Source organism: Artemia sp. Qi Xiang Cuo, chromosome 15 (genome assembly GCF_049724085.1).
Source record: "Artemia sp. Qi Xiang Cuo chromosome 15, ASM4972408v1, whole genome shotgun sequence".
NCBI classification, from domain to species: Eukaryota; Metazoa; Arthropoda; class Branchiopoda; order Anostraca; family Artemiidae; genus Artemia; species Artemia sp. Qi Xiang Cuo.
Genome location: NC_142808.1, coordinates 41,201,979 through 41,216,722, shown reverse-complemented (window position 1 = coordinate 41,216,722; position 14,744 = coordinate 41,201,979). Strand labels below are relative to the sequence as shown.

The 14,744-nt window shown below is 36.1% G+C and overlaps 1 protein-coding gene across 2 annotated transcripts in view; it reads left to right on the top strand.

Annotated features, from left to right (window-relative positions):
• Nucleotides 1-14,744, top strand: part of LOC148943676 (uncharacterized) — a 115,981-nt gene that overhangs the window by 58,437 nt on the left and 42,800 nt on the right. For both annotated transcript variants that reach the window (XM_089101428.1, XM_089101427.1), the window contains exon 4: nt 11,598-11,747. In XM_089101428.1, coding sequence (XP_088957554.1) covers nt 11,598-11,742 — 145 coding nt within the window. In that variant the 3' untranslated portion in view covers nt 11,743-11,747. The remainder of the gene's footprint in view (nt 1-11,597; nt 11,748-14,744) is intronic.

The window sequence follows — 14,744 nt, the reverse complement described above, 5'->3', positions numbered from 1 at the left end:
CTATAATACCAATAGTGGGTAATGTACAGTCTTAAATTGTAAGAAATATGCTTTATCACTTGAAATGGAGATCAAACAAGACATAATATGAACTCTGGAAATCCGATTATTTCTCTCTATACAAGAGTGAATTTCAAGCTATGACACAAATTATAAAGCTAGTCTATTGTCCTAATACTATCAAGATGGCCTTACTTCGAACTTGCGTACAAACTAATCATGACCGATTGTCCTTTTCAGAACCAAACCGAGAACCAGTCATTGAACTGAGCCATTGTGCAGAAGTGATACCAAATTAAACGTACAAAAATAAAGTTAAATCCTAAAATAGATTGTTGCTTTATCTTAAAAGGAATTGATCCTAAAAGGGATTGATAATATTTTGATTCTATAAAAAGTGACCTTAATTGGTTTGCTTTTAATGTACCAAAACTCCTATATTATTTTGTGTTTTCAGTAAAGCGCTAGTTTTGTATAATCCTAGAAGCATTGGGAAACATAATTAGTTGGTTTATTTGCACTAATTTTATTAATATATGTTAGATAGGCTGTAAAGTAACATTTTTTGTTCGTTTTAAGTTTCAACTTCGCTCTTTACTTCCCTCGGAAAAACTTCGTTTTTTTAAATTAAAATACACTATGAACCAACTATATCCTATTAATAGCGTCTCCTAGATCTGCTGGAAGCAGTAAAGAAATACCAAATGGAAAAGAAAGAGGTCGGAGGCACTGAAGCCTCAACAAAATTGAAAAAAATGCCTTTGGGGCTAGGGGGTTAGAAAAGAAGGCGGGCAGTCCTACAACACCTTCTAAAATTCTCTTGGTCTTGGAATTTTATCTTAAGGTACTCTTCATTTTTTCTTCAGGAAAACAAAGTTTGTTTCCAAACAATTCGTGAGTAAGGAGCGACTCAGCTCAATAGTAAACTGTAAAAACGTAAAAACGAAGCTGTAAAAACGTGATTTTGATAACAATAGATGCATCAAAAGAATTTGATTTTTATACTAATTCCAAAGAATTCAGTTTAAAAGTCCAAAGGGGTTTTAAAATGATTCCATAAATCAAAAGCTAAGAGCCTCAGAAAATTAGCCTGATTTTCGAAAAAGATGAGAAACAACCCAAAAAAGTCAAGCTTAATTAAAATCACACCATCAGATTCAGCACACCGAAGAACCCTATTGCAGAGGGTTTAAGCTCCTACCAACAAAATGTTGAATTTCGAGTGTTTTTGCCAGAGGAAAGATCACGGAGGCGTGTTTGTTTGTTTTGTGTTTCCCTATGTGTAATCATCTGGAACTAGGGGTACTAAAAGATCGGAAGAGGGTTCGAAAAGTCCTGCCTTTTTCAAGTTACCAAAAAGATTGGAGTGCAACTAGTCCCTCATCCACAACCCCTTTCCCCCAGAGACATTGAATCAAAACCTTGAGATAGCCATTTGATTCAGCATAGTTGAAAGGTCCAATTACTATGCTTTCGGGGATGCCATAGCCCCCCCCCCCATAGTCCCTGAGGAAAGGGCTATAGGTTACGAAATTTACTCATTGTTCACATTTGTTCTTTGTTATCGGGAAACATACGGCTATTTTTTGGGGCACGGAATTTTCTGCAGAGGATTTTCCCCAAGGAAAATTTTCCTCGGTGGGAAAGCTTCTGGTGAGAGTTTTCCAGGGAATATCTTAAATGGGGGATGGTTTAGGGGTTTTCCTGACATGATTTGAAAAGCGGTCACAAATTAAATGTAAAAAATTTAAACTGAAAGTAAGGAGCAACAAAAAAACTTAAAACGAACAAAAATATTTCTGTATATGAGAGGGGGCTACCCCTTCCTCAACTTCCACTCTTTACGCTTAAGTTTGACTTTTGTCACAGTTCTTTAAAAAGGACTGTTGAAACACAAGGCTCGTTGAATTTGAAAGATAAGTAATTTGTGAGAATTAAGACTCTAGTGTAAAGAGCAAGAGTTGAGGAAGGGGCAGCCCCCCTCATATGTAAAATAATTTCTGTTCGTTTTAATTTTCAATGCTGCTCCTTACGTTCAGTTGAAAAAAAAACACTTTCTTTTCTTAATTTTACAATAGCTTATGGGGACTGAAAAAGTTGGTTTAGTTAAATCTGGTAAAAATTATTTTGGAGCTTAGGCTACCTACAATCAATGCTATAAAAAAAATATAAATGAAAAATTGGGAGCTTCAGTTTTACCCTATTTAAGTAACTAAGAACTGCTTCTTTTTCATACTTCGAACAAAGAAGAATGCAGATTCTGTCGATTTTTTTTTGCAAAAAAAAAACCTCTTGCAATTCTGCACAACTAAATATAATTGCTTATTCAATATGGATAGCTGCATTTCAAGAATTAGTCAATCCAAAATATATCTTCCGCAGTCTGAATTATTTATCAAGAAAAGATCTCAGGTTGAGTTATATTTTTAATTATCTCGATGTTTGACATTTTATTGGCTCGATGCCGCAAATTATTTTCAGTAATTTGAATTATATATTCAGTATATAAGCGATGCCATCTGCATCACTTAATCATGTATCTAAAGCTGCACCAGAAACTGGGGTATTTAATTTCTTTATTCGTTCGAGATCTCTAGACCACCCGGCGTGGTGTAGCCTAAATTGTTTAGGAAAATCTCAATGGCTTAGGGTTCAAACCATGACGAGGAGTTTGTCTCTGGAAGAGAAATATAAAAAAAAACAAGTTTTTTTAACTGAAAGTAAGGAGTTAAAACTTAAAACGAACAGAGATTATTCCGTGTATGAAAGGGGCTGCCCCCCCTCAACGCCTCGCTCTTTACGCTAAAGTTTTTTATTGTTAAAAAAAATTGTGAGAAAGTCAAACTTTAGCGTAAAGAGCGAGGCGTTGAGGGGGGGCAGCCTCTTTTCATATACGGAATAAATTCTGTTCGTTTTAAGTTTTAACGTCGTTCCTTACTTTCAGTTAAAAAAAACATGTTTTTTTTTATTAAATTTTTGAACATTTTTGAATTAATGCAGATTTTGATTTAGGCTCACCGTACATGAATAATTAAAACAAAATTTGCATATGAATTTTACTTTTATTTGGTTAAATGGCTTTCTCGAAACTTGTTTAATTTTATTTACAAACGTTTTTATTAGTAATAAATATACGTAACTTACGAATTAACATACGTAACGAACTTCTATATTCATATATTTTTAACACGTATATTAACGTATTAAAAGGGGGTTCGCCCCCTAGTCAATACCTCGCTCTTTAAGCTAAAGTTCAAATTTTGTTCCAATTCTTAAAAAATGACCCCTCAATCACAAAGGCCGTTAATTAGAATAGATAGCTCTTTTGAAAGTACTAAATAAACTTTAGCTTAAATAGCGAGTTATTGAGTAGGGGGCGAACCCCCTCATATACCTAATCATTTCTGTTCGTTTTAAGTTTTAATGTTTCTTCTTACTTTCAGTTGAAAAAAACTTGTTTTTTTTTTTATTTAATTTCTGATCGTTTTTTAAATAATGCTGGGAAATCTGGCGCCCCCTTAATAGAAATGTTCCTTCCCCCAAGGAAATATACTCCATGGAAAGATCCTTCCTCGTAAATCCTACTCTAACGCCGACCCCGCACTAGAAAAAAAATCCTCCTGAGAACGCCTGTATGCTTCCCAATAACCAATACTGTATGTAAACAATGGGCAAAGTTTATAACTTGCAGCCCTTCCCCCGGGAACTGTGGGTGACTAAGTCATCCTCAAAGACATATTAATTAGATTTTCGACTATTCTGAAAAAAATGGCTGTCTCAAAATTTTGATTGGGTGACTTCGGGAAAAAATGAGCGTGGGAGGGGGCCAAGTTGCCCTCCAATTTTTTTGGTCACTTAAAAAGTGAACTAGAACTTTTAATTTCCGTTAGAATGAGCCCTCTCACGATATTCTAGGACTACTGGTTTGGTACGATCACCCCTGGGGAAAAAAAAAAAAAAAAAACAAATAAACACGCATCCGTTATCTTTCTTCTGGCAAAAAATATCAAATTGCACGTTTTGCAGATACAAGATTCAAACATCTACATTTGGGTTATTTGATACGCTGAATTTATTGGAAGGATTTTCATTAAAATTTTATAGCTCTTGGGGGTTGTTTTCCCCTTTTTTGAAAGTCAGACGAATTTTTTCAGGTACGTAGGTTTCGAAGGGTAAGACTAAACTTAACGAAACATATATATTTGAAATTCGCGTAAAAATTTGATTCTTCTGATGTATCTATTAGTATCAGAATTCCTTTTTTTTAGAGTTTCGGTTACTATTGAGCCGGGTGGCTCCTAACTTACAGTTCGTTACCACGAACTGTTTGATCTTTAGCCACTAAATGACCAAAATCGCTTTTTGTTAGCCAATTTGTATTTTTCGGAGCAAGAAAAGGCTCTAATCCCCTCATTCCCCGAGCAAATCTCAGGAGGTGTTAAAGTTTTGATTAAGGTAGAGACAAATTAGATGTTTTAAATTGATTGACTCGCAGTTTAGGAAATCCTTGGGTATTAAAGTGCTTTTTGAGTGTTCGCACATATCTTTCTCTTCCATTTTGGTATATGGTGTCTTGGTTCACTCTTTTTCACCGCTTTTTTTAGCCACTCTCCCAGTATTAGTAATTCGTTATTTTTTAGAATTCTGTTTTTAAATCCTAATAGAAAAATGTCGAAAAAGATGACGAAACAACAACTGAAGATAATTAGGGTAAAAGCTGCACTGACTGTTGTGTGGATTCCAGTGGTCCATATTTTGTGCTCATGCCATGGGCTGTAAAGATATTATCGTCATCATTCTGCTTAGTCTTGTATTTCATACCAAATAGTGTAAGAAATTTCTAAGAGGGGAAACTGGTGCTAATGTGGAAACGAAATATCACCAACACCTTCTTGCGTTTGGCGACTTAATTTGACCCAACACTTCTATGTATCGATATTGTTAGGTGTTTTAAAATGAAGTAGAATGCCAATAAATCAGAATGTACCAATCCCCCCTGCCAATGGGCCTAACACCTTGAAGTCAACTAACCTACTTAACATGTACAGTTTTTTCGAGCTAATCTAGCCTACTTCGTGCAGATTAGATTTTGGCTTAATATAATTCTTTAAAAAAAAATGCAGATTAACTATCCCTCAAAGAGAAATTTCAGCTTTAATCTTAATGCATTCTAGATTAATTATTCCAAATACTGAATTTACTTTGAAATTTTTTGCTTTATTAATGAAGTTGCCAGGCGTTACACTTTAAGTGGCGCTAGTAGCTTTAAGTGGCGCCAAAGATTTAGCTTTTTTAAGTTTACCATTCTTCTTTTTGTTCTATACTTTATTTTGCGGGGTATTCACCCCAAACATAAACGGAGGACCCTGACGACTACCCTATAAATTTGGAAGCATATCAAATAATACGTTTTAAGCGGTCGACGTCCTTCAGATTGCATTCTTTTATTTCTGAACTTGATTTATTGTAGGTATAAAAAGGGTTTTATCTCAGTTTTTTAGATTCTTTGTTACAAAGAAAGGTCTAAGATACCAAAGAAATTGTGAAACATCTCCGCTTTCTTTCACCTTGATCTTTACTCTTTAAAATGTTTTATCCCCAAACCGGATCGCTAACTAGAATTAAAAGGTTTATTATCTTAATTTGAAATGATCTAACTTCAATTTAATCTTGATTAATTGCTTTTTGCACGTAAAGTTTCAACTAAAAATTTAATATGCTCCAAAAGCTAGATTTTCAACAGGATTTGAAAATATTAGCTTACCGCATGTTCGACATTACCAAGCAAAAATGTAGTCCTGGGTGAAGTAGGCCATCAAAATAAGCGACCGAGCGAATAGTTCAACGTTACTTGGTTGAATATGAAAATTAAGTACTGGTGAAGTTGTCCATCGAGATAAACCATTCGATATAAACTAATCGATCGATGGTTTTACTTTGATCGATTCATTTGACATTCCTTGGTAGGGTAGAAAATGGTAGTATATTAAGGCCATTTCCGTGGAACCCCTGTTTTGAGCTAAGCCACGGTACTGTTTTTTTTACATTATTCCGTTGCGTATAATTTAAATAACTGCGGACTATTCAATAAAATCAGTGTTTTCAAATGAAACAAAATAACTATAGCGAACTCCCAGCTTTGTACAAGACCAGTATTGAAATAGCCTATTCAGTTTTATTCAGCCAAATTCTCAAAATTAAATAAGACCCCTTAAAAAGCGGTGAAAATGAGTTGAACGCTAGAGGGAACAACCACGTCACTAGTTGACTTAAAATGTACCCACCCCTTAGGGTAGTTCCTTTTAAAATTTTATGCTACCAGAGGTTTATCAATTCCTACTGATCAAAAATGAAGTCTAAGCACTCTAGCTTAGAGGGGAGGCTTGCATATAGGGATAGCTTGGAGTTAAAAAAGAATCGCTAAAAAATATGTTTTTATTGTGACTACACTATGAAAAATAGTTTCTCTTTCAATGCTAACTAAAAATGTTTACAATACCTCAGGTTTGGGCTCACAACCCAACATAAGTTTTTTGTAAGAAAAATATTCCGGCGAATTCCCCTTTGAAAGATCATTTGTTAATGCTGCCTTTGGTAGCTTGAAAGTCCACAAAAGCGATGCTTCTACAAACGGCAGACATAATTCGTATGATGGATGTGCGTCAATGATGTGCCTCATTCGTATGATGCACAAAATAAGTTTTTCAAAAAAAAGTAATGAACTCCATTAAACCAAAAATGAAAAAAAAAAAAAAATAGAATCAAATAATCTACCAAGCATACAACTATCACAAATCAATATCAGTTAATAAATGGAACCCACAAAAAAAAATACAGAAATTAAAATAAGTCAAACTCAAAACGAGCAGAAATTAATCTGAGTAAGAATCTAAACCTATGCTTTCTAAGAGCCAGAATATAACATGTAACCTTGATAAAAAAAATTTAAATGAATATACTGAAAAAATATGCGTTTTTAGCATATTACGCATATACTGAAATTTATTCGTTTAAATCATATTTTGTTTTTGATTTCTGAAAGTTATTAAAGTGAAAACACTTGAAATAATTTTGAACTTTCTACGACAACGCTATCTATAAAAACCTTATGTGCCCCCAGGGTATAGCTTAAAACCTTTGCCCTTGGGGGTTTGTCATCCTCAAATACATCGTTTCCAGAACTTTCAACTACGTTGAACAAAATGGCTATCTCAAAACTTTGATCGAATGGGTTTGGGGAAATGGTGAACGTGAGAGGGGGTTAGTTGCGCTCCATTCAGTTTCGCCTATTGATTTCCAATCAAATAAGCCCTTTTTTAAGTTTCTACGACAACACTTTCTATATAAGCCTTATATGCCCCCAGGGCATAGCTTACCCCCCGTGCACTGAGGGTGGGGGGGGGGGGGGAGTTGTCATCCTTAAAGACCTAATTTCCAGAACTCTAAACTACGCTTAACAACACGTGTATCTAAAATTTTTGATTAGATGTATTTGGGGAAAGGGTGGGCGTGGTAGGGGGGTTAGTTGCCCTCCAATCACTTTCGACTGTTAAAAAGGGCACTAGCCCTTTGAATTTCTAATTTGAATTTTCCCTTTTTGAACTTTCTACGACAAATATTTCTATAAAAAGCCTTAGATGTCCCCAGGGCATAACTTACAACCCTTGCCCTGAGGGCTGTGGGGGGGGAGTGTCCTCCTCAAAAACATAATTTCTATCTGGAAATCATCTACGTTGAACAAAATGGCTATCTCAAAATTTTTATTGGATGCGTTTGAGGAAATGATGGGCGTGGAAGGGGTGTTAGTTGCCTTCCAATCACTTTCGACTATTAAAAAGGGCACTAGCCATTCCAATTTCCAATCGAATGAGCCCTTTTCGAAGTTTCTACGACAACTCCTTTGATACGAAGTGCCCTGGTCTGAACATATATATATATATATATATATATATATATATATATATATATATATATATATATATATATATATATATATATATATATATATATATATATACTATATGTAATACATTGTGCCAACATCGTTCTTTACTTAAGTAGGGCTACTGCACTGCCTATGATTAAATCTACCGTATTTTTTCGGAATTAGTTAAAAAAACAAAGTGTATCATATCATCGACAGGTTATTCTAATGGCTGGGGGTTGCAATAAGGACTAAATAATAATAGTAATAATAATAATAATAACATGTTGAAAACTCATCGTATACAGTAAATGTACAATGACAGAGTATATAGAATAATACGAAAAGAGGAAACAGAAAGAAAACATACTCAAAAATAACAACAAAAACAACAACTTCTTCAAAAATAACAGCAAAAAACAACAACATCTGGAAGAAAAAAAAAGAAAAAGGAAAAGAATGACAAAAAAATGGGAAACAATTGAAATAATTAAACAAGCAAACTTGCCCACTCATGCTTTAAAATTACTGGTTTTATTTTTTGCCGGCTAATAAGTTTCTCAACAGCTAGATTTAGGTCGGCTAGGCTGTAGCTTCGAATCGCAAAATTATCTTTTGTCCATGGTGGCAATTTTAGTAGGTACTATGCGAGACAGAAAAACAAAGAGCGGATTTTAGACTTTTCATGGTTTACCAAGAGTTTCCAGAAAGGGGTCGCATATTAATATATGTGAGAGAGCGGTAGCGTTGTAAATACTTGCCAGTAGTGGACGGTTAAATCTCATAGTGGATTTAACGATCAAGGCATAGGAGCTGGAAATTCGCCGTTCAAGATGTGAGAATAGGAGGGAGCGGGTATGTTGTAATGAGGTACCTATTGGCAGCCCCAGATATACTATTTTATCAACTGGTTTTACTGAGCACTCACCTAGTGTGATATTAGTTGGAGGAACATTCTTCCGATTATAAACAAGACTTCCGACTTTTGGGAGTTAAATCTCAGACGGACTTTCTCGTAATTGGACGGAAGACAAGAGAATATTTCTAAAAGACAGTTAAGCGTCCGGCTGAGATTCAGCGTATCTTCAGCATAGCATACCAGGGAGATGTCTATGGAACTGAGAATGCATGATGAAGGACATCTATCTTGATGCTCAATAATGTAGTTGTTGAAGAAATTGGGGGATAAAACTGCCCCCTGACGGGCACCTTTGCGGACTGGTATCAAAGCTGACCATGGTGCTGGTGGAAGGCCTTTATCGGGAGGTTGCTTGAGTCGCACGCGAAGGTCAGAGTAAAGTTCATGGAAAGCCCGAATGATAATTGAGTTCACTCCACTTTTAGCTGAGTTTAGTAACATAAGCGCAAGAATCAATGAATCAAACGCTCTCTGCTGGTCTAAGCCACCGATTGCTAGGCTTTCTCCTGATTTGTGTGCATCTAGGAGTGCATTTGCAACGACATGGAGAGCTTCAGCACAACCAATACCGCGTTGGAAACCGAATTGTCTTGGAGGACTGCAACACATTCTCTCAAATTCATTTACGAATAGAAGTTAAAATAATTTGCAAAGAGAAGTAGCAACCGTAATTGGACGGAAAGAAGAGCACTGCATGGTAGTTTTTCCTTTTTTAGGAACTGGCGTAAAATCTCCAATTGAGAAAGTGGTTGGGGCTATACCCTGAATGAGGATAATCTGCATCAGGAGAGTTACATGACTAATGAGAGCGGGCCCACCACTTTTTAAATGGAGTGTGCTGATTTCATCAATCCCTAAGATTGTTTAGGTTTTAGGCGAGAGATGGCCTTGCACACAGCTCTATCTGTTACAACATAATCACCCTGAGGCCAACTAGCTAAGAAGTCCAACTCAGCTTCGTATCATTCGTTGAGGGCTGGGTCAAGAGCCAAAAATTCTGACTCATAGTACGCATACCATTCAGAATCAGGGATAGAAGATGCGGACAAAGACTCATCGCTTTTAGAGGATAGAAAACGCCAAACGAGAGAAGGATTCTTTTTGGCCCTTGCCGATTCAATATCAATCATCTTTTTTCTGTGAGCTTTTAGCTCCTTCGCGAATTTCCTTTTTATGAACAGGCGAATTCAATTGACTACCCCCGAACGGGGTCGTCCACAAGAAATCCAAAGTTGAAGCCAGAATTTAGACTTAGAATGGATATGCACTAAACCTGGATTTTTGGACCTGCCAGGAAGGGTAGGATGACGGGTTCCACTTAGAGGGACGGCAGCTTTTTCAGCACAGCGAAGGGCATGGCCAATTTCTGCGCAATATATGTCGACTGATAGTTGTGTTTCCTCCTTTGAAAGAACAGTCAATCTGGAGAGAAGGTGGAAAGGGATAAGGATCTTACTAACCACTCTGGCGGCTTCTTCTTGAAATAAAACAGGGTTAATTTTACGCCAATCACGACGAGACCTTGGAGGTGTTTTCGAAGTTGTTTGTGTTTGTGTATCGGAGCTGTGGCAAGGAATCTCGGCTGAGAACTGTATTGGTAAGTGATCAGATAGCTGAAAATCAAGCACAACATTGACAGGCGAGATCCTGAGATTTGCAGACGCTACGACATGATCGAGATCTGATGTAGACATAAAATGAATGTAACCCGCCCTTCTTTCATAGAGGTCCAATCGGGCACAGATGAAAAATGACATAATTATAGCTAGAGGTCTGGTTTTACTAAATAAGATCTACCAACCCTCCTTGTTGAGGGAAAGCTCTCTCCCCTGGGAATTTGCCTGGGTTTAACTAAAGTAACGTGTTAAGAAGATAGCGAGCTGAAAATATCACGTCAAAATGTTTCTAAACTAACTTCGAAAGACAAAACTAAAGCAGAAATCGTTTTTTCAAGAAAAACAACATGTATTCTTTTTTTTACGAAGGTTAGGATACATTTGTATCCAGGTTTGTAGTTGAGTTTGAAGTTTATATTTCAAAGTTAAACAAGGAATCCAACCTTAAGCTTGTTTCTCTTTTTTAATTGCCTTATCTTCATTACTGGGGGCTTATTAATCACTTAAAATGCATAATTTGTGTTTTCAGTACTCTTTTATTTGTTAAAAGCAGCAAGCACAGTTTTTTCACCTCAGAAGGTTTCCAGTGGAAAATTCTAATTTTGCTTGGGAATATGGAACTATCTTGACTTTTGAATCTAAAAAGGAAATAAAATAACCAGAAGTATAAGAATTATTTCTAGAAAGTGGAGTATTTTTTATGCAGTAACATCCTCGAGAAACAAATTCAGGGGAAATCACCTGAACGACAAAGGTCACTACAACTAGTGATAAAAAATTGACCCATTTCTATGTTTTGGGTTTCGAGTGTGGGTCAGGATTGCCTTAGCCGTATAGAATACCGAAAATCTCGCAGATTTTCAATTCCTGTGAAAAAATAATTCTGCTCCCAATCCATTTGAAATTTTGTAATAAAACTTTTATTAAAATTCAGTTCATACAATCAGCCAGTTTGTTCTGTAAGTACCTATTTGTAGACGTTGTAACACAATATCCGCCAGGTGCATAGGTTTGTCCTGCTTGAGAGCTTTTAATAGCAAATTGATTCAGTAGTATATTTTTGGGTTTTTATTTTCTAAAAAAAATGTCTCTCTACTAACCGCAAAGATCGTTATTAAGGACTACTTAATTTTGACAGCATTCAGAAACCGTCCGTGAAGTCCGAGCAGCCTTCCTTTTACCTGAGGGGCAGTCAGTTCGTCGTCCTCAATCATTTCCCAGACGGCATCGAGATAAACGACAAACGGGAGAACCAGAACAGTATATCAGAAAAGGAGAATTAGAGAAGGTACATTTTATTCACTTCTTCTATTCTGCAGTACTCTACAAATCGCATATACATTAAGTTTATCTCATTTAGGAGTCAAATACCGCTCCTTTGCAGCCGGATTTTACGTTGCATGATGAAAATACATACGATCCTTCATGACGGCGAATATTTGGTTCGTTTCGGGTTCAGATCAGAGTAAAAAAAAATAATCGCTTTTCCAGCCGAAAACACTTTATTTGATAATACTGAAAAGTTTTTCATTTCTATTCTGATAAATTTGAACTACTTAAGTTCTTTCTTAATCACCTTCTTTTTCGGCCTAGAAAAGTCTTTTTTTGAAGAATTTAATAAGAATACAAAGTATTTTTTTCAAGAATTAAATAGGAACGCTTCAGATAATTTCACTTTCTATGAGATATACCTGCTGCAATTTTGGCAGCGACGATACCGACGTCGTATTACTCGACAAAATCACCCTATTTTGTCAAAATTAAATTTAAAAATAAAATCTTTTCAAATAAAACTAAACCACGACTTTAAAACTGAATACGAACAGGGATTATATTGCATGTGAGAGGAATGTCCCACCTTAACTCCTTTGGTCTTTACACTGAAGTTTTACTGGTACTTTATCGAAAGTTTTTTAGTACAATCTATGGATTCAGTTGGTAATTGCAAGCATTTCATTATCAATTACCAACCAAAACATTTGAACTAAAAATAGTACTGTTCAAAGAATACGTGCATCAATAAACCCTTCTATTCTTCAGGCATTGCGGCAAGGCTAGGTTTATAACCCCACCCTTGTCTTTGATTTTTTTTTCATTTTTTTTTTCAAGTACTATAAAGGAATGGGTTCAAACTTAAGAAAAAAAGGGGGGTTGGGAGTAGCCCTTTTTATATAGAGATTGACCTCTATTCATTTTACGTTTTAATTACTCTTTACTTGCATTTTAAAAGCCCGGTTTTTTTTATTAAATTTATTTATTCTTAAGCCTCTTCCTAAGCTCTCATTTCTTACACTAAGCTATTGGTTTTGAAAAGCACTGTTTTGGTACAAATGAGTCATCAAGGTGAATTTGATTGTTAAAATAAAATAGAATATAAACGTCCTATTAGTAGCTCTAGCCTGAGGGGCTATCACAAAATTTTGTTCATGGCATTTCAGCATTGTTCATGTCAAAATTGTTGTTTCATGGGACAAAATGCTAGGAACCGGCACTTTTTTTGGTGTGACATGTGCCTGTTGGTTAAAAATGGTACCAGATCCTTAATTTTTTGTTGAAAGGAGCAGTATTTCAACAGTACACCTTTGGTTCGATATTATCATCCCTTGGATGAAAAACAAACCCACCTGAATGTGGATCCTTCTGAGGAACCCAAAATTTCGTATTTTTGTAGATATTAGATTTAGAGCTATCAGACATGTTGAATTATATTGTATAGTTGTTATCGAGGTCACATCCCACTTTGGACGTTTTGATTCCCTTTTTTTTAAGTTAGGAATTTTGGGTACAATCCCTTTATGTGGGTCTCTCTAAAGAAGCCCAGCAAGATAAGTCAAACGACAGAGACGCTTTGAAAAACCCGTTTTTACAAAATAATTAATGGAAAAAAACTCCTTGTTTTCCCTATATACAGTCGCTGAGTGACCCGGTCGACCAAGAAAACGTAGAGAGTTTAGGAGGCACATTGGGGGGGTTACAATCCCGTAACCCCCCCTCTTTCGCATCCTTTAAATATAAAAAAAAATTTCTTTAAACTGAAAGTAAGGAGTGACATTAAAACTTAAAAAGAACAGAAATTATTCCGTATATGAAAGAGGCTGTGCCCTCCTCAACGCCTCGCTCTTTACGCTAAAGTTTTTATTGTTTAAAAAAAGAGTTGTGAGAAAGTCAAACTTTAGCGTAAAGAGCGAGGCGTTGAGGAGGGCACAGCCTCTTTCATATACGGAATAATTTCTGTTCTTTTAAGTTTTAATGTCGCTCCTTACTTTCAGTTTAAAGAAATTTTTTTATATTTAAAGGCTGCGAAAGCGGGGTTTGGGGGTGGTAGCCCTCAACTGTGCCTCCTAATCCCTGTACGTTTTAAGGTTCGACCTTGTCACTCAGCCTCTTTAACTCTTTAGAAAACGTAGTTTTTTCAAATAATTTCTGCACGTTTTTGTACAGTTTATTACTTCTTATTGCTTGACTAACTGTTAGCTGATCTTGTCAGGAATTAAAGTTGGGGGGCTGCCGCCCCAAACCCCCCACTTTTGAAGATTCTTTTGTTAAGGCTTTTAATTCCTGAATACTCAAATCACGTCGTACAGGGTGCCTCCTAATCCCTGTACGTTTTAAGGTTCGAACTTGTGACTCAGCCTCTTTAACAGCCCCCAACTGTGCCTCCTAATCCCTGTACGTTTTAAGGGTCGACCTTGTAACTCAGCCTCTTTAACTCTTTAGAAAACGTAATTTTTTTCAAATAATTTAAAAAAGAAACTGAGTTTCTTTTCAAAGTATATAAAAAAGTTGCTCTGATGGTGAATCGAACCCGAGTTTTCCGCCTGAAAGTCTAAAGTCTCAGCCGCTGGACTATACAAACACAATAGTAATTGTTGTTTAGCAAATAGAAGGTATTTTCGACGCAAGCAAATTCCCAAAAATCTTGATATGTGGTTTTTGGAAAACAGGGAAGGAGTGATCAGATTGAGCTGAAATTTCGACGATAAGCTCCCAGGCCCCAGGAAAGCTTATCCTCTAAATTTCAGCCCGATCAGACAACGTTAAAGGGGGTTGTGGAGGGAAAAATTAACATGGGCTAATATAGGAAAACGAGGTTTTTCGTAAATGTAAATTCGGGGGATAATTTTTTCGGTCTGAAAATATCAAAAGGCCCTAACAGGTCGAATTCTGCTTCGAATGAGTCCTCATTCAACCGGATCCGTTGCCAACTGTGGCCTGTAGGCGTGGCTAAGAAAAAAGAAAAGAGATGACTTTTAAGTGGCTATATTTGGTTTTTTGAAAACAGGGA